The sequence below is a fragment of the Pangasianodon hypophthalmus genome, chromosome 11, assembly GCF_027358585.1.
Source record: "Pangasianodon hypophthalmus isolate fPanHyp1 chromosome 11, fPanHyp1.pri, whole genome shotgun sequence".
NCBI classification, from domain to species: Eukaryota; Metazoa; Chordata; class Actinopteri; order Siluriformes; family Pangasiidae; genus Pangasianodon; species Pangasianodon hypophthalmus.
Window position 1 is genome coordinate 25,957,088 of NC_069720.1, and position 20,606 is coordinate 25,977,693.

Sequence of the window (20,606 nt, forward strand, 5' to 3'; positions counted from 1 at the left end):
CTTAGTTCAGAAAGACCTATTGTATATTCGTGTCTTGGTGTTTGTAGCCACAGCCCAGAAGACCATGCTGCGTGCCATTGTGATAGATCCGGAGGTGGTGTTTGTGGCAAATCTAATGAAAGCAGAAGCTCCTGCTTTAGTGGCTTCTTTCCAGTGTGATTTCAGTCTGTTCTCTGAAGAGGCAGCTCAGGTCATGAAAGTCAACCTTAAGGGTCTCAAAATTCTTGCCTGCCCATTCATAAGGAACAAGGACAGCAAGGCCGTAACCACTGTAAATTTTTTATTTGTTCTTTAACTGTTCACTATTAAAGTGTTTATTAATATGTGTAAAATTATATTTGTTATAGTATTTTTTAATATGCTATATTTTTTCACCAGGTGCTTAGGCCATGTTCTGTTCTCCTTGAAACCAAAATTTCAGCCAGTGGTCCATTCACTGGCTCTGTCACTGTAGATGAAGTCATTGTAAAAGTGAGTAGAACTGTGTACTCAAACTCACCTAGATGAGTTTTCCTTGTGTAGAATTGCTTTGAAATGTTTAGTGCATTTTCCTTTTTGCACAGATCTCACCAATCATCCTCAACACTGTCCTGACCATCACTGCAGCCATGACCCCTAAGCCCAAGGAGGAGGTGGTCAATCAGAAGCCTGTTGAGCTGAGCACACTGTGGGCTGTAAGGGACATCTACTCCTGCAACTTCTGGTTCCTGGATGTTGAGACTGCAACTGAGGTGAATGAGAGATTCCAGGAGGTACACAGCAGCAAAAAGGTCGAGACATTTAGAGCTGATGTGAAGGTGGTGCAGGTGACTCTGGAGTCCGGCCAGGGCCACCACACTGTTCCCCTGCTGCTGGCTGAGTCGTCACTGTCTGGCTGTGCACAAAACTGGTCTTCTTTGCTCAGTGTGTCTGCAGATATGACACTAGAGGTATGTATCCTTGCATCGTCCTCTCCAGTACTATTGGGATCCTTCATGAAATTAAGCAAATTGTGCTATACTAACAGTTTTATTTTAATAATAATATTTTTAAAACCTTTAACATGTTTTTGTGCTGCTTTCAAAATTATTGACACCCCCACACTTAATATTATATTAATAATATTATATTATTAAAGCTTACCCTGAAAAGAATAATAGCACTGAATCTCTTCCAGTAATGTATAAAATGGTTAAAGACACAAGTGTACAGTGATCGTGGACCATCAACACACCATGTGTGTTGTTTTAATTAGGCTTGCATTGATACTGATACTGGTGTCAGGTGTCAACCTGATACCATGCTTATTTACTCTTACTTGTAATAGATGCCCCAATGCCAGGTGAGACTATATGTGGTAAGGCTAGTGTACATTGCCATGTTGATGAACCGAAGAGATGACGTAACAGTGATTTGGACTTATTTCATGATTAATGATGGCAATCAAAGTGAAGCAGACTGCAAACTGTGCTCTGTGAAAATATCAAGAGGAGGTAATACAGTGTCCTCCTACAATACAAGTAACCTGGTAAAACATCTTAAACATTAAAACACTAGGAGTTCATTGCTAGTGGCACACAGCAGCAGAGAAGCATAAACAGTGCTAAATAATGTTTTCAGTCATGTCCCTGATTGGTTAATACAAAAGGCCATTTCACACACACAAGACCCAAGCAATTTCATTTCATTTTATTTATTTAATTTATTATTTTATTTTTTCACTTATATGTTATATTTCCACATATTTTCACTTATATTTTTTCACATGTATGCATAAGTGCATATAAACATAAACTCAGGCTTACACACCGTACAATTTCAATTCTTAAGGCAATGATTCAATATTTGATATTTGATTCCACTGAATTTGCTATGCCACGATGAGATTTATTAGCCTCTGATTGATATATGAACAACTTTGTTCAGAATCTTGGGTAGGCCTACCGATAATTTGCAGATGATGATGATGTAGAGAAAGATTAGATTAGATTAGATTAGCTTCAACTTTATTGTCATTACACATGTATAAATACAGAGTAACGAAATGCAGTTTAGCATCTAATCAGAAGTGCAAAAAGCAGCAAGTGCAGTATGTACAGTATAAACAGTGTGTATAAACAGTAGTAAATAACGGAATGTACAATATGAAGAGTAGCAAATAAACATAATGTACAGTTAAGAGCAGTTATGTACAGACAAAGGCAGTGAGAGATAATTGGAATTAAATTAAGATAGTGCAAGAATATACAGATGTAATATGTACAATATACATATGTGCTATACTAATACCAATATGCAGATGTAGTATGAACTAATATACATATGTGCTATACTAATCTACATATGTGCTATACTAATCTACATATGTGCTATACTAATCTACAGATAAGCAATTGAAAGATCTGGTAAGAACAATATGTACAAGTACAGAGATCAGAGATGAGGTATGAAGATATATATATACAGTGAGATATAGTTATATACAGTTCAGTGGGGGACAGAGTTCAGTAGGGAGACAGCTGTAGGGAAAAAGCTGTTCCTAAACCTGCTGGTTTTGGTCTTGAGGCTCCTGTAACGCCTCCTGGAGGGGAGGAGCTGGAAAAGACTGTGGGCAGGATGGGAGGAGTCCTTAAGAATGTTGCGTGCCCGGCGTAGACAGCGTTTCTTCTGGACCACCTCAATAGCAGGTAGTGGAGTCTTTGTGATGCGTTGGGCGGTTTTCACCACCCTCTGCAGTGCCTTCCGGTCTGCAATTCCCATACCAGACTGTGATACAGTTGGTAAGGATGCTCTCAATCGCACAGCAGTAAAAGTTGCTCAGGATGTCAGCGGAGAGGTGGTTTTTCTTTAGTGTCCTCAGGAAGAAGAGGCACTGATGAGCCTTCTTGATCAGGCTGGAGGTGTTGGTTGACCAGGACAGGTTCTCTGAGATGTGGGTCCCTAGGAACTTGAAGCTGGAGACACGTTCAACAGCCATGCCATTGATGTGGATGGGATCATGTGGCACGCTCTTCTCCTTCCTGAAGTCCACAATGAGCTCCTTGGTTTTGCTAGAGTTGAGAAGCAGGTTATTGTCAGCGCACCATGCAGCTAAGTGCTCCACCTCTGCCCTGTAGTCAGACTCATCGTTGTCACTGATGAGCCCAATCACCTTGGTGTCATCTGCAAACTTTATGATGGAGTTAGATCCACACACAGGCATGCAGTTATGACTGAACAGGGAGTAGAGGAACGGGCTCAGCACACAGCCCTGGGGTGCGCCAGTGTTGACTGTGATGGTGGTGGAGCAGTTGTGGCCTGACCTAACATTCTGAGGTCTGTTGGTCAGGAAGTCCGTGATCCAGGTGCAGAGGGAGGGACTGATGCCAAGATCCCCAAGTTTAGTGATTAGCTTGGAGGGAATGACTGTATTGAATGCTTAGCTGAAATCAACAAACAGCATCCTTGCGTATGTGTTCTTGTTCTCCAGGTGGGAGAGCACACAGTGCAGTGCTGTGGACACAGCATCCTCTGTGCTTCTATTGTTTCGATAGGCAAATTGGTGAAGGTCCAGTGTGGGGGGGCAGGCAAGTCTTGAGGTGAGCCAGGACCAGTCGCTCACAACACTGGGTGTGAGTGCTACAGGGCGATAGTCATTTAGGCACGCTGGAGAGAAGTGTTTCAGCACTGGCACAGTGGAGGTGGTCTTGAAGCACGCTGGTACTACTGTCTGGGCAAAGGACAGGTTGAAAATGTCTGTAAAGACGCCTGCCAGCTGCTCAGCGCATGCTCTGAGCACACGTCCAGGTATGCCATCAGGGCCAGCAGCCTTGCGTGCGTTGATTCTGCTCAGTGCATTATGGACGTCAGCGGAGGAGAGTGTGAGGGTCTGATGGTCATCAGAGGGTTCTGTATAGGCAGCCTTTTCTAACTCTGATACTATTAAAAGTATCAGAGTTACAGTCAAATCAATTTGTTAGCCTATTTAAACATCAGTTTAAAAATATTGTTTTATTGTTTGTTTATTGTTTGTTACTGTTTTATTGTTTATTGTAAACGTACAAAGTATAAAGAATACTCTGAACTAGTGGTTTGACAGAATACTGGTATGATGATGTACCAAAAAAAAAAAAAAACTTACAATATTTCCAGTTATGCTGCATTCTTTTTGAAATGAACTGGCTAATTTGTGTCCACAATGGCAAGAAATGTACAAAAAGCCCTTAAACACCAATTTTGATTTTGTGGGTACTTACAGTATATGGTACTATATATAAAGCTCAGTAATCTTTCTTTCCTTTTTGGCTGTGCAAAAATCAAAGCTGTCTACATTTCTTCTGTTGGCAGTCAGTATCTGAGCATACAGGAGTTATCTTGGCAGATATCTTGCCGTCATCCGACTCCTATGCACAATTGTTTTTGTTTGGGTTCTGTCTTTGCTTATTGTGTTAGTTTTCATAGGGTCCACTCAGGTCATGTTAAGTGATTTCTGAAGACAGCAGATCTGAAATGGTTGTGGGCATCTGGCGTAAAAGCCATTTGTTTATCAATTTGTTGTCCAAATAGCTTTTATGTCAGTACTCTCACCATAATGCAGTCACATGGCACAAGGCTTGGTATATGGGGCTGAGCAGTGTGGTCCTGTGGACTCAAACTTGAGCCTTTCAGACATCCATTACAGCCTGACTCTGTCACTTAATTACAAAGCTGGAGGACTCTCAGGAGAGAAACAGGGCCTGTAAACAGATTTAGCTGTGGATTTAGCTCCTTGAAAATGGTAAATTTCCAAGAAATTGTAGGCTCTTTTTCCAGGCTTATAAATACGAGTGTCCTAGAAAGTATGAGGGGAAAGAATCATTGAGGAGCAAGGGCATTTAAGAGCCAACAGTGCAGCATTTAATGCACATGGATGAGTTAAAATTCACCTATTTCTTGTGGTATTTACTATATTTAAAAAAAAAAAGCATGCTTGCAGCCAAAGTGCTTTTTCATTAACAGTTAATGGTATTGCTTCTCCTTTCATATTTGTAGATAATTATGGGGTGTATGTCCTTAGATTTGCACACACATACATTGGTTAAAAAGAAATTCTATGGCTGCTTGAACATGCATACATCCATAAGAGTCTATCAAGTAAAACTTTGATGAAGAATAAGTGCTGCTGATTTGGAATAAAAATGCCAGTATACCAAAATCATGATAATCATAGGTTGTATTATTATCATAAAGTGACTTAATCACAATATTCCCTTCCTGTTGTGAACTGAGGAGGTTTTCTTGATATCCCTGTTTCCCTATTTCAGGTGAACTATTTTAATGAGTCTCATGCCGTTTGGGAGCCCCTCATAGAGAGAGTTGATAACGGCAAACGCAGATGGAACCTTGGAATTGAGGTATTGTCTATTTAGTGGTTACATTGTTTAATAACTTGTGCTTGTGTATATTGTGCATGTTGGTGTAGGAGTATATATTTAATTGCTTTTTGAGCATTATTTTTTTATTGTTGTTGTTCCACTGTGTAATTTTGTTTTTGTTTCCTGTTTATTATGTTTCTGGCTATACATAGGTAAAGAATAACCCTGTTTGTGATAAGAGCCCTATTCCTGGTGATGACTTCATTGTGCTGCCTGAATCTTGCACATCCATCAACATCTGCTCCAAAGACACCATGAACATCACATTGTCCAAATGCTGCCTGAATGTCTTTCACAACCTCACCCAGGTGTACATTTGATCTAAATTGTGCAAGATAAAATATTACATAATAAATGTTTTGTTGAATTTTCACATATTGGTTTATCCTATTATTGTGTGTTTGAATGTCAGGCTTTCTCAGAGGGCACTGTCTCCACATTTGATCATTCTCTGAAAGAGAAAGCTCCATTTACTATCCGGAATTCCCTTGGCGTGCCACTAATCATCCAGCATAGTGCTAATCTGCGCTTGGCTGACTCACCATCCCAAAGTAAAGTGCATGAAGTAGGAGTGGGGGAATCCTTGGATTTGGAATATTCTATATTTGAATTTTCAACACGAGTAAAATTTTCAACGCTGCAGAGACAGGAGAGCTGCCTTTTCAACCTTAGCATAGGTATTTGCATCCTCTGCATCATATTCTATAGTACTGTGTGAGACACTAAGATATTTTCTTGGAAAACCACTTACTCTGCTTTACATTTAAATATCTAAATAAGCATTAAGTTTGTACTGAAAATCCAAATTTCTTCTCAAAATCAAATCAGAAATAGGAAATTGAAAGTTCAAATTTGAGTCATTAGACCTGGGTTGTACATTTTTATATTTATTAAAGAGAAGATTTCACTACAATTTGAGAAACTTTCAGAATGATCTGTTGTGAGCAAGGCATCAAAAGCTACAAACTTGCTACCTGGATCTTATGCCTACATCCTCTTCCTAAACATGTCTTTCTGCTCTTTGCCTCATTCATAACCAAAGTTATTTCTGCTTCTCTTAGTTCTGGGTCTGTTTCTCTCAAGTTAAAACTTGCTGCGAATTGAAACTTGCTTTAATCACTACAGTTCTCAAAACAGAATTTGACTCTAAATAGCTTAGTAACTGTAGACATATTTCTAACATCCTTTTCTGAAAGCGGCTCAGCTCAGAGAACACAGCTTCCAACACCCTGTTGGAGGTCTGATTTCAGGGCAAACCACAGTATGGAAACACAGAGGTGCCAACATCTATAGTTTACCCAGAGCATTTATGATTAACTGGTACTGTTGGTATTCACAGAGCTGGAGTGTGTGTGTCCCGATATTTGGCTCTTGTGTCACCAATTTCTCTGTGACCCCACTCAGAAACAGTTTGCCTGCTGCCCAGCAGACCACATTGTCTCCAGCCTGAACCTCCATGGACTTATGCTTTTATGCCTGGACCTCCTGGAGAATGGCCACAAGTTGTTTGCCTTCTACTTTTGTATCAACCTAATCAGGCCACTAGCCACAAAAATTCAAAGAAAACTGAATGTGCAGTTCTGTGTGTGGTTGGCACAATCCACATTGCTGGTAGCATGCAAGTGAACCTGTGAAGTCTGCCTTGCATGCCTGGGCTGTTTTTTGGGCCTGTGGCCAAAGAAGCTTTAGGGAGGAGTGTTCACGCTTTGGAAAATGCAAAGCCAAAAGAACAAAGTAGACTGGCCACATATTGGTAACACCAGTAGGTTACCAAAGGCTGAATCAACACTTTGAAGTTCTCTGAAGGACCACAGGCCTTGTAAGAGCTGCAAGCATACAAATCATGCATTCAAACAAACACCCAGGTACCTCTTGTCCACAATGTGGGTCAGGCCTTTAGTGGTGCCCCCACTTGAAAAGAATCAGTGATAGGCAGGGGCTGAAAACACCACCCATTTGACAGTGACTACATGCGTACTTCCATAACCACCCTTGCACTATAGCACATCACAGACATCACACCGTTCACCAGGAAGATGGGAGCAAGCTACTATGTCTGATCTAAGGTACTTTTGAGAATGCAGGTTTTGTTGACTGCAGCCATAGCAGTCAGGGAAGTGTTATCAGCCAGCCTCTACCCCAGGCTCAATTAGCAAAGACGCATGATTATCTAACCAAAAGGGGCGCAGATGACCCTCTGCAGATGCAAAGCCTTTCCCACAAAATGGATTAATCTATGAGAGTTAGATCTCTTTGCCTACCTGTATGTATTCCCACCTCCATTGCTACTTCTTACCCATGCTACACAAATTCTGAAATCAAACCAACTATTAGACTAGGGATAGAATTAGAATAGATTATTAGATTAGAGCAGACCGCTATTAGATTTTTTTTTTAGTTTAATGCTTGTTGTCTTATTCTTCATATGGTATATCATCATACTAGTCTTTTTTTATTTTTCATTTTTAAATCTCTTGCTTTCATGTTATATTTTATTATATTTGACAGCAAAAAAGTTATCTACTTTTTCAGTCTGCATTTTCTATCACCCAATTTATTTGTTTTGTTCTTGGTGTTTTTTTTTTTGTTGTTTTTTTTCGGGCTCGATGACATCCACCACACAGTCAGCCAGTCTCTGTTAAGACAGGGAACTTCCCTGTGTATTTCCTTGTGACAGACGAACAGCCATCCAGTCGCAATAGTAGAGAGTGTACTGGACATAGCAAGGAAAGCTTAATGGGTTCCCCACCATGGAACACTGTGAGGTCAATAGATTGATTATGGAAAGTGGCTGATATGATTTTTCAGAAGATGGTCAGTCTTGAGTCATCCAGACACTAACATATGCAAGGCACGCTTATCACCAAGTTATGTAGTTCTTGCACTTTCTTGCTAATGTGTCAGCGAAGAAGGAGGGTTTAGAGAGGGCCATTTCAGTATGCCATACTGCACGGGCTCAAATGATGGGGTCACAGTGGACCGATGATGGTGTTTAGCTCCAGTACATGAGATCACATGTACAGGCTCTTGGGGGAGAGTGTCAGACATAGGCGCATTGCCTTCAGAAAGAGACCCCATGCTCCATTCAGAAAGAGATAAGTTTCTGAGCCCAGAAAGAAACACCATCCTGGTGCTATTACATGCAGCAATGATTGACTTCACACCATTTGTGGAGCAGTTTTTACCTCAGAGTATACAAGGCCCATGTACTAGGTAATATTACATTCATGGACTACCAGGTCACAGTCCTGCTTTTCACTCCAAGGGGCCAAACCCACGGGTGCAGGTAACCTGGACCTGGATTCCTCCACTGAGGGCAATACGCCCCACTTTGGTTGCTTGAACTCTGCTGAACTACTGCCTCCCAAATCCTAAAAACATGTGTGTGTGTCTTGTGATGGTCTATTGTGCCATCTAGGGTGTATGCTTGCCTTGCACCAAGTGTTCACAGGGCAGGGTCTGGATCCACTGTGACCCTGACCATGATGAAGCATATACTGAAGATGAATGAATGATGCTTTGAATAATTTAGTAGTTGAAGCATTTCTATATAAATGATTTTGACATTTTACAAAAATTAACTGTGCTATAATTATTCATAATGACAGCATAACTGATGTGCTAGTAAGGAATAATTGGCAAATAATAGTTGCTTGTTTTGGGGCAAATGTAAATGTTTTCTGTCAAAGTGATAATGTACTTTATCTGCAGTGCCCACAGGCTACAGCGAGATCTCTAACATTCCTGTGGATAAGCCAGGCCGGAGGCTCTATAATGTGCGGAAATCCATGCTTCAGGAGTCTGTATCTGTGCTACTGCAGAACAGTGCCTCAGAAGGCAACAAAGTCATCACTGTGCGATCCCCACTACAGGTAAATAAAATTATTTCACATGCAAAGCTGATAAATAGATTACTGCTTTGATATTATATCCAAAGTACTAATATTGCTAACAAGTGAGTTCACTACTGGGGACTAATAGAGTCTCACTTGGGAAATATTCATATGCCCTGATTTGTGGATGTTATTATCAAATTAATCATAAGTAAAAGGTTCTTGAAGTATATTTTGTAAAGTAAGACATTTGATGACCAGAATTACCAGATCAATTCTCAACTTTAAATGATGTCCTGATAGTAAAGTTGCTTATGTCTTTTTTTTTGTTGTTCATCTTTTATAGATTAAGAATCATTTCTCAGTGCCTTTTGCCATTTTGAAGTACTCCCCGGATATAGGAGGGCTGGTGAATGTCGGAGTTGCTGAACCAGAGAAAGAGTTTCATGTCACGCTGGACTCTTACAGGTGCCTAGAAATACATGCTTGTTGTGAGATTTTTGCCTGTACCCCTGTGCAGTGAAATTAGAGATGGCACCGTTCCAATACCCAGAATGGGCCGATACCAGCAAAAAATGGTGGATCGGATATCAGAGAAAAACGAATTCATTTGATCCGATCTGGTAACAAATGGAAAAGGAACTGAGTTTGGAAAAACTTTTTTGGAACTGGAAATGTTTGCATATAAAGGCTTGATTATATTGTTTTTAGGATTAGATTTTTTTTTATTTATATTTATAATTTATTATATTTGCAATGTAGTAAGTGATTTTTGTGTAAAAGCTGCGTTTTTTTGTAAGACATGTTTAGCTATGTATTGTTTTCACTGTATTTTAAGTGCTTTTGTTAAAAAATATTTTAAATCTTAGGATTTTTAAGAAAAAATATATGATGGATATTGATATCAGTTGATAATCAAGGTTTTAATATCAGTATCACAAAAGGAAAAGTAGTATCATACCATCTCTAATATAGCTCTAATGAAATATTTACTCCAGTCATTCACCCCATCCTGAAGAATTGGCTGATTGAATGGAAACCTGTTTAGAAGTTTCAAATAACATTCGCTTTTGACTAAATGGGTTACCTCTAAAGGTGATGGAAACCTATTTTTCAAAAAATATTGGAACATGTGATTGACAGGTGTTTCTTGTAGCTCAATCAATCTGCCCTGTTAGATTGATTGTTTAAACAATTAGTAGCTCTGAATGTCTCTTGTTTTGAGCCCCGGGTTTCACCTGTGATGACTGCATTTGTTGTTAAAAAGGATAAACCAACGTGAAGACCAGAGAGCTGTCTATGAGAGAAAAGCAAGCCATTTTGAAGCTATGAAAAGAGGGAAAATCAATTGGAGAGATTGCACGAACATTGGACATAGCCAATATAACAATTTGGAATGTCCTGGAAAGAAGAAACCACTGGTGTACTAATAACCAGACATCAGACAGGTTGGCCACGGAAAACAACAGCAGTTGAAGATTAACCGCTACCAAAGTGAAGGAAAGGCCAAAGTGTGGAGAAAGAAAGGCTCTGCTCATTGTCGGTCAAGCAGGGTGAAGGTGGCGTCATGGCTTGGGCTTGTATGGCTGGTCCTGGATTGGGCTCACTAATCTCTATTGATGATGTAACTCACGATGGTAGCAGCAGAATGACTTTGGAAGTCGAGAGAAACATTCCATCTGCCAATTTACAGAGAAATGCATTCAATATAATTGGGAGGAACGTCATCATACAGCAAGACAATGAGCCAAAACACACTGCCAACACAACAGAAGACTTCATCATGGGGGAAAAGTGGAAGGTTTTAGACTGGCCAAGTTAATCACCAGACCTTAACCCAACTGAGCAGCATTTCACCTCCTGAAGAGGAGACTGAAGGGAGAAACGCCCCAAAACAAATAACAGCTAAAAGAAAGTGTGGAACAAGCCCGGAAAAGCATCACAAATGATGAATGCACCAGTTTGGTGATGTGAGTAGGTTGCCAGCTTGATGCAGTTATTGCAAGCAAAGGATATGCAATCAAATAATAAGTGTTATTTTCTTTCATTTACTCTAAGACTATCTGTTCCTTTACTTTTGCTCAACTAAAAAATTGGGTGGTCTGTCACCAAAGTTGTCGTGTTCTAAGTTGTTTAACACGTCTACATGTAAATATCAGGAAATGAAAGCTGAAATTCTGAGCTATCGTCTCATATTCATCTTTTGATTTCAAACCCATGTGTCTTCAGTGTAAAAAAAAAAAAAAAAAAAAAGAACTGACCTTGCCATAACAATACTTTAGCAGGGAACTGTATAAGTTACATTCATACAGGTACGTGACCTGTTGAAACATGTAAAACAAAGCCCTGTTATTGGTTAATATTTAGGGAGCTTAGAATTACTGAGAACAGAATGAGCAAAACAAGTCAGTCTACAATGAAGCCTATAGGTTATTCAATTATATTAAATAGCCTAATTATATCTAATTATGTATTCTGATATAGATGTCACTTGTTCTTGATGCCTGTTGGACCTATTGAGGGCCAGTATCATGAGTCGACTACATACATTGCATGGAAGGAGCAGGTTCATGTGAGTTCAGAGGTGCGTTCCTTGCTGCAGTGCCCAGCAAAGGACAGCAGCTTACGGCCAGTTGTCATCAACACACTGGCAGTGCCAGACAACCTGTGTCACATTGATAGCCACAGTGAAGAAGAATGGGACCCTGCCTACATTATCCACCTGCACCCAGCTGTTTCTCTTCGAAACCTGCTTCCATACTCCATCCGCTACCTAATGGAGGTACATAGCATTAACAGCAAAATATATTAAATTAACAATATCTTACTCATTACTCATAACACCTACAGCCATAACTGTATATGCCTCCAAGATATACTAGAAAGCCCTTTTATAAACATCAAAATGCATCCATTTATAAAAATGTTAACTCACCAGCCTAGTTTTTCTGTACTCATTCTCCTCGTTTTTGTTTTTAATACTCCCTCTTTGTCCCAGGGTTCAGCTGAGTTTGAAGAGCTACATGAAGGCAGCACAGCTGATCTGCTGAACGTGAGCGTCAGTGGTGAAATTATGGAGTTAGTGCTTGTGAAGTATCAGGGCCGCAACTGGAACAGCCATGTCAAGATCATCCCAGACATGCCGGAGTTGTTCCCTGTCTGCTTTACTAGCGACACCAGCGAGAAGCTCACTGTAGATGTGTATGCACACGTGAGCCACATGGCTGGACAGCTCATCATTTCCATCTTCAGCCCATACTGGATCATAAACAAGACAGCCCGTGTGCTGCAATACCGGGCTGATGACATCTATGTCAAACACCCTTCTGATTTCCGAGATGTGATCCTGTTCTCCTTCAAGAAGAAAAACATTTTCAGCAAGAACAAAGTGAGTGTAAAAAGGCCCAAACAATTTCTTACATTGCGATCAAACAGTTAATACCTGTTGAGCTTAACTTTTAACTTTGCTGAAAAAAATCTGTAAATAAATTCTTACTTTTTTTATGAATTATAAATTCTAAATAAATCTTTCTCCCCCATCCCCCACCAACATTCTTGTAGTTATTTGAATGTTTCAGTTGATTATTTGAAAAAGTTATTTTAATATTTTACATTATCTGAAATTTGAAGTCTGAAGAAAAACAAGGGATAATAAATCTTTCCTAAAATAAAAATGTATTCAAAAGATATATAATGCATTTTCTTTTGTTGAAGATTTTTTCCCCCTGCAATTTGTTACATAGCTGCAGCTTTGCGTGTCTACCAGTTCCTGGTCAGATGGTTTTTCTCTGGATACAGTGGGCAGTTATGGGTGTGTCCGTTGCCAAGATAAAAACATGGACTTCTTGGTAAGATTTTGGGGCTGGATGTGCAAATTTATGTGTGTGCATATGTAGACTCAAACTTATTGTTATTATTATTTTTTTTTTAGGTGGAAATCAGTATACAATTAAGCAGTTTTAACTTAACACGGATTGTGACTATTAGCCCTTTTTACACTCTGGTGAATAAATCCTCCTTTGAGCTAGAAGTAGGGGAGGTGCAAAATGACAACAGTAATATCAGCAACAAGTGGCACTACATCTCCTCCACAGAGGTTTGAAAATCTTTTAAATGTGATCATTACAATTGTACCCTTACAGTGAACTTACAGTGAACATGTGATTTTATGAAGTATTCATACTTGGTAGTAGGAAAATAGAGCCTCAACTCAGCATGTGTATGTGTGTATTTTCTGCAGTGTTTGCCTCTGTGGCCAGAGTCTGGTACAGAGAAGCTGTGTATACGGGTAGTAGGTTCTGAATTGCCCTCCAAATCCTTCTTCTTTAACAAGCAAGATAATGGAACTCTGCTTTGCATGGAGCAGGTAAGCATTTTTGTGTAGTGTGTGGGTTTACACTGCATTACTGACCTTCTATTTGTAACCATTACATGAACATATAAAAATCAGACATAGAGCTATACACATTCCATCTGTTTTTTCTTTCACTACATGGTCAGACCAAACGTTTCACTCTCACTACAGAAAGCATTATACAGAACTAAACCTAGAGACCAGAAAGACTTGTTTTTGTCCTTCAGTATGGAGGCATCATAGTGGATGTAAACATCTCAGACCACTCCGCTGTCATCAGCTTCACTGATTACTATGATGGAGCAGCTCCTGCTCTGCTGGTGAACCATACTCCCTGGGTTACCATCACAATCAGACAGAGGTTAGCACCCCTTACTGTGTCTAAAACAGCTTAATGGGAACACAATATAAATTAAACTCTTCTAATACTTTTCTGTTGGCATACATTTGCCTTTGTGTGAATATGAAGGATCTCAGTCTTTTTTTAATAGACTCATCTGTATACTCCCCAGCTAACACTTTAATGAGTCTCTTCCCTTGGTACCTTGCTGCACTGCTACATGGGTTTGCTCTGCCTTCTCCCTTAACATTTTTAAGTGCTATGGTTGTCTCTCTTTCTTCTCTGTCACCCCTTTCTTTATTTTATAAAGAAAGAAGCACACTTTCTTTATTTATAAAGAAAGAATCACTCTTTCTTTATTTTAGCTGGGTACATGTTTGTTGCCTTGTTTTTGGTATAGTGGCTGTGAGGCATCTTGTGAGCTGAAGCCAGGTGAGGTTCAGCTATTTGTGTGGGACAATCCTGCAGGGGTGCGGAAGCTATGCTGGACATGTCAGGGCCACAGCGGAGAGCTAGACCTGATCAAGGTGAGAAAAAAATACTCAGGGCTGTATAGTTCCTCTCATATGATTAGTTTTATAAGACTATTTGAGTTAATTTATTAAAATATTATTAAAAGAAACAAAATAAATGTTTAGTGAGGGTTATAAATTTGATCTGATATGTAGCTATAGCCTTCATATAGCAATTTAAGTGCCTTAAAGTCTTTATGAACATAGTATGCCTACATTTAGTTACCATACTGGCATCATATCCTAATGCACAAATTCAGTATCTGTTTATATCCTGTTACAGAGGCACTGAGTTTCTCAGTCTGATATAAGTGGATATGTAATGCATGTGCATACTGCATACAAAATAGTAGTTTTGCACAAATAATAAATTGTTTTGACATCAGAAAAACGATATTTATTATATTAGTTCTAGGAAGACTGTGGAGACCAATGTGCAGACCTAGTTATTCATTAATTCAATAGATTTGTATGCCTCTGCCCCAAACCGTCACATCAAGTTGAAATGTCTGAAATAGTTTTTCTTCAATTGTTTCCTTCCTGATTGTTATACAGAGGTGTTATTTACTTGTTCATAGGAACATAAGGCCAATTTTCTGACTATCTACAATTTTTGTATCACTCTAGCTGTCTGTCTGTATGTCCATACATCCATCTTCTTGTTATCATGATATCTCAAGACCAGGTGGTTGAATGTCAAACTTATAGAGCTTAAGAAATATTTGAAATAATAAAACAAGATTTTTTTCTAAAATGGCTTTTAAAAAAAGGCAATTGGCTTTTTTTTTTTTTTTTTTGAAGTGTTAAAATAAAGCATAAGCTTTGACATAATTTGTAAAAATTTGCTGGCTGCACATTTAAAAGTTCAAAGTTTAGTGGGCTACATAGCCATAGCACAAAGCATTTTGGGAACAGCTCATAACAGAGAAGTCCATAGACAAGGTCAATCCAGAACGTTAATGTTACTTTATTGCGATGCATCAAAAACAATTGCCTGTAATATGCTGTGTCAGCCCTTGCATTAAATGTGCATAACATTATTTATGTTAAAATTGCTTTTTTAATGGTTGGACTAAAGAACTTCAATCAAATTCCCACATAATTAAAAGTTAGCTAAACTTGCAACCACTCATCTAGGCATGCTACACTATATGGTCAAATGTATGTGGACACGTGACCATCATACCTATAATACGCTTGTTAGACATCCTATTTCAAAATCATGAGCATTAATATGCAGTTAATATGCAGTCCATTCAGTCTAAAGAGCATTTGTGAGATCAAGCACTGATGTTGGATGAGAAGGCCTGGCTTGCAATCGATGTTTCAGTTCATCCCAAAGGTGTCCTGTGGGTTTGAGGTCAGAGTTCTGTGCAGGTCACTGGAGTTCCTCCACACTAAACCCATCAAATCATGTCTTTATGGATCTCACTTTGTGCACAGGGGCAAAACTATGCTGGAAGAGTAAAGGCCCTTCCCCAAACTGTTTCCACATAGTTGGAAGCATACAATAAATCTAAATTGCCTTTGTATGCTGTAGCATTAACTTTACCCTTCACTGGAACTAAGGGGCCCAAACCCTGAAAAACAGCCCCAGAACATTATCCCTCCTCCCCCAAACTTCACTGTTGGCACTGTGCATTCTGGTAGGTAGCGTTCTCCTGCCATCCACCAACCCCAGATTCATCCACGTTTCCACTGCTCCAGAGTCCAGTGGCAGTGAGCTTTACACCACTTTACACCACTTTACACCACTTTACACCACTTTACACCACTCCGGTTGATGCTTGGTATTGTGCGTAGTGATCTTAGGCTTGTGTGCACCTGCTCGGCTGTGGAAACCCATTACATGAAGCTTCTGACACACAGTTCTTGCACTGATGTTGCTTCTAGAGGCAGTTTGGAACTCTGTAGTGAGTGATGTAGTGAGGATAGCCGATTTTTTATGCGCTCCGCACTTCAGCACTTGGCGGCCCTGCGGTGTGAGTTTGCGTGGTCTACCACTTTGTGGCTGAGCTGTGGTTGCTCCTAGACACTTCCATTTCATAATTTCCATTTCAGTTTCACAAACTGACTTGTGGCATCCTATGACAGTGTCAAGTTTAAAGTCACCAAGCTCTTCAGTATGGCCCATTCTAATGCCAGTGTTTGTCGTGGAGATTGCGTGGCTATGTGCTTGGGTTTATGCACCTGTTAGCAATGGATGTGGCTGAAACACCTACACTCAATAATTAGGAGGGGTGTCCACATACTTTTGGCCATATAGTTATTTCATTAATCAGCAATACAGAAAACAAACAAAAAGGTAAACAAAGCTTTGTTTTATGTAGGTCAAAATCACAAAAAATCAACCTGGTATGTTATTGCTTAAAATAACTAATTTTAAACTAGTTTAGACTACTGTATCCAGCAAATGCTGTTTTCCTGTGCATGGTGCTCTCTTCTTTTTCCTGGTTTCAAGTTACAAGAATTTTCAAGTGCAAGAAAACTGATTGCATGAGTGGGTGCTTTGATTTGTCAAAAATTTTGTGGGGTGTACTTTGGGGGGAAAAAACTACTTTTGTGAACTAATACTATGATTTTGAGATATCTTCACACAAGTGGTGTTAAATTACTTAGCAGACTTTTCTTTTCTTCTTTGTCACCATCATGCATTTTTGGGTTTTTCTTATTATTAGGAGTTTTAGGAACCCTAGTGTTTTTGATAGAGGTTTATTTATTTCTTCTTTTTATCATTATTAGGGGTGCAGCCACCAAAGGTGCTGAAACTGTACTGTTTTTGTTCTCCTCACTGCTAAATGTCCCACACCCATAAATACCCCGAAACTAAAAGCTACATTCACAAATACCCCCCGCAATTAAATGCTCCCACACCCATAAATACCCCGAAGCTAAAAGCTACATTCACAAATACCCCCCGCAATTAAATGCTCCCACACCCATAAATACCCCGAAGCTAAAAGCTACATTCACAAATACCCCCCGCAATTAAATGCTCCCACACCCATAAATACCCCGTTTCACAAGAAACTTCATCTATGGTTTCTATATTGTTCTTTTTAACTTGCCAAAAACTGGCCACTGGGGGTGCTGCTTGTGATGGGTGCTTGGGCCCTGCAGATCACTGCTTAAAGCTAAATTTATATTTGTTATTATTGTTCTTTTTTTCCTGCTACAACAAACCATGCATCCAAAATCATGAAGCGCATAGTCAAGAAACTTAATATGTAAATGCTGTATCTTAACCACTATTAGAAATGAACTGAATGAAATGGTGAAATTGCGCCACTATGTGGAGCTGTTGTGCAGTGGTTTATGTTATGGCACATACATGATTCTCGTGAACCATAAGTTGGCCATGCCAGTTAATTTGCACCACAGAGTTGTTTTTTTTTTTTTTTTTTGCAAATTTGCATAATATATGAAACCTTTGTGAACTAGTGCTAGAATGTTTGGCATGTCTCCACAAAGTTGACAAGAACTGGCCACTGGGCGCACTATTTGCAAAACCCACAGATTGTGGCTATATTAATTTTAATTATAATTTTTCTCTGTTAATACAAATTATGCAGCCAAAACCAATAGTTTGACATGACAAGTATTGACATGCATCCTAAAAGGTAGACAGTGTATCTCAACTGCGGAAAAATTAAATTACCAAATTACCCAACTGGTGGTGCTATAGCACAGTGGTTTAGGTTTTGGCCCACATCTCATCTGTATTCATTTTTTCCCCTCTTATTTCTTGGCTTCAGCCAAATAGACCTGGTCTGTGTGTCTTAATTTCTTAACTGTGTGTCTTAACTTTTTACTAATTAGCATAATATATGATGCCTACTTTTGCAAACGATTTCTAAGATTTTTCTTTGCTTCATATGTTCACAAAATTGGTGGCTAAAATACTCTGCGGGAGTCTGACCCTCAATAATTATCCAAAACTGTTTACATTTGTAAACAATATGGTGTGTGTATATATATATACATACACACACACACACACACATATGGTGTGTATATATATATGTATACATACACACACATACAATATTTTAATCAAGTATGATTAGACACTGGTCTCTTTTGTAACTGTACAGAGGAACTCAGTAACAGCAATTTCACATGAGCATTGTACTCTGTATGTTAACTGTATATTAATGTTTTTGTTGTAATCTGTAGGACCAGTGTGGGCAGTTTGCGTATGAGAGTCTGACTCAGGTACACTGGGTGTCGTTCCTCGATGGCCGACAGCGCATCTTGCTTTTTACTGAAGACGTGGCTGTGGTAACCAAAGCTAGCCAAGCTGAAGAGCTGGAGCAATTCCAACAGGAAATGAACATCTCTGTACAGAACCTGGGCTTGTCCCTCATCAACAATGACAATAGACATGAAATAGCATACATGGGCATTACCAGGTGAGAAAATGTTGAAATATGAACTGTGAAATGCTCAAGCAGAAAAGCCAAGACAGTAGTCAGAGGTGAAAAATCTGTTACTGAGTTTTAGTGCAGACGTGTACACAGACAAACCACAGGAGGGCTTGAGCCCCTGTCATTATCCCCCTTATGCGGTAGCTACGCATTCTTAGCTAGTGTGTTAGGTTTAATTGCATTTTGTCTGGTGTATGGGTGGTTTGTGGTAATAAAATGATACAGATACTGTTTGACAACCCCCAGTTTAGGATTTAAACTTATTTAAGGTTTATAATGACCCAGAAATGAAGATCTAAAACCTGTGAAAATTTACATACAGTATATAATCCACATTAATCTGATAAAGGATCTTGGCAGATTAGGTGGGTTCACCTAGGTACCCAGCACCTGAATCCTTTCACCTTGAAGAAACTACTCAACCTCTGTTTCACAAAATATCTGTGCATATATACTTGTATATATAATATGATATATATTAGCTTATTTTAATTTCTGTTTAGTTCTGGTGTAGTTTGGGAAATGAAACCAAAGAACCGCTGGAAGTCTTTTAACCATAAGAACATCAGTCTTTTGGAGAAGGCCTACCAGAACCACCTCAGTGGCAAGACAGAGCCAGGCTGGTTGAAGCTGGAAACAGGGCTTGAGGTGACAAAACAGGGCTGTCCCTTATAAATCTTGTAAAGCTATCATGACTAGGTTTAATTGTATATGTGTGTATGGTTCAGGTGGACTTTACAAGGATGCCCATGTTGATGAGGCACCCGTACTCTTGCATCATCCGGAGGAACTTTCTGGCTGGTATCCATGTGGAGCTAAAGCAGTCACCACACCAAAGGAGCCTTCGAGCACAGCTTCACTGGCTGCAGGTAATGCACATATGGTGGCAGGATCAAAGAAAAATGCTTTTCGCAACCAGTAAATTAGGAAAAAGGATAAATATGAATAAAAGTAAGCTAGATGACTACAAAGTTCCTGGATTAGGTCATATTTTGCCTTCCCAGAACAATGGAAGATTTGTGAACATTATGAAAAATAATAGAAGTAAGGAAAAACTGTGTCAACTAATTATGTGTCAAAAGTACAGAAACCTGTGTGGGACAAATGTCACAACAGTGGTTGTTTTGGTATAAGTCACATGCTGCTAGATGCACAGACAAAAGGGTTGATCGTTGTGGAAAGCTGTAAACTTGATAAAGACACTGAAGAAAAGTTATGAAGACAACATGCATGAACTGATGCCCCTGCCCATTCTAACCATAAAAAAGTCACTATTCCTAAAAATTTGAAATGCACTTATATAGAGCTCTACGTTATCCACTGAAGCAACTTGTCAAACTGCAGAAAATCAGCTGTGACATTTTCATTTTATTGTGCAGCTACTTTATTGCACAAAATTTACATGCTTTGTACAGAGTTTGCAATAACAAAGAGATTTTGCATTTCTATTTGTAAACCACTCTTACTAAGAAGTTTTAGTTTTCATTAAAAACAACAAATAATAAAACAGTAAAAAAAATCAACAGGCAGAGAGATGGGTCACTCTACTCTTAACTACCAGACTAAATAGCTGAGTCCAGATATCATGCTCAACTGAAACAGCTATTTTGACGAATTACTGCTTTGTCACATTAATTCAACACCACACAATTCAACACCACCTAAAATAACAAAAAAGGCACAAAAAAAAAAAACCTCCCCTTTATGTGTATTCCCATCTGTGCTTAATATCTTGGATGTCGACTGCATTTTCATTTTTGATTTGCAT

General features: G+C 39.2%; 1 protein-coding gene across 7 annotated transcripts in view; it reads left to right on the top strand.

Moving 5' to 3' along the window:
• Positions 1 to 20,606, top strand: part of vps13c (vacuolar protein sorting 13 homolog C) — a 105,238-nt gene that overhangs the window by 63,670 nt on the left and 20,962 nt on the right. For all 7 annotated transcript variants that reach the window (XM_034308646.2, XM_026947175.3, XM_026947171.3 and 4 more), the window contains 18 exons: positions 48 to 271; positions 379 to 471; positions 564 to 929; positions 5,262 to 5,351; positions 5,525 to 5,680; positions 5,785 to 6,049; positions 9,084 to 9,244; positions 9,552 to 9,673; positions 11,690 to 11,987; positions 12,204 to 12,593; positions 12,949 to 13,053; positions 13,137 to 13,301; positions 13,446 to 13,571; positions 13,787 to 13,920; positions 14,300 to 14,426; positions 18,588 to 18,823; positions 19,342 to 19,486; positions 19,567 to 19,707. In XM_034308646.2, the coding sequence (XP_034164537.1) occupies positions 48 to 271; positions 379 to 471; positions 564 to 929; positions 5,262 to 5,351; positions 5,525 to 5,680; positions 5,785 to 6,049; positions 9,084 to 9,244; positions 9,552 to 9,673; positions 11,690 to 11,987; positions 12,204 to 12,593; positions 12,949 to 13,053; positions 13,137 to 13,301; positions 13,446 to 13,571; positions 13,787 to 13,920; positions 14,300 to 14,426; positions 18,588 to 18,823; positions 19,342 to 19,486; positions 19,567 to 19,707 (3,344 nt within the window). The remainder of the gene's footprint in view (positions 1 to 47; positions 272 to 378; positions 472 to 563; positions 930 to 5,261; positions 5,352 to 5,524; positions 5,681 to 5,784; positions 6,050 to 9,083; positions 9,245 to 9,551; positions 9,674 to 11,689; positions 11,988 to 12,203; positions 12,594 to 12,948; positions 13,054 to 13,136; positions 13,302 to 13,445; positions 13,572 to 13,786; positions 13,921 to 14,299; positions 14,427 to 18,587; positions 18,824 to 19,341; positions 19,487 to 19,566; positions 19,708 to 20,606) is intronic.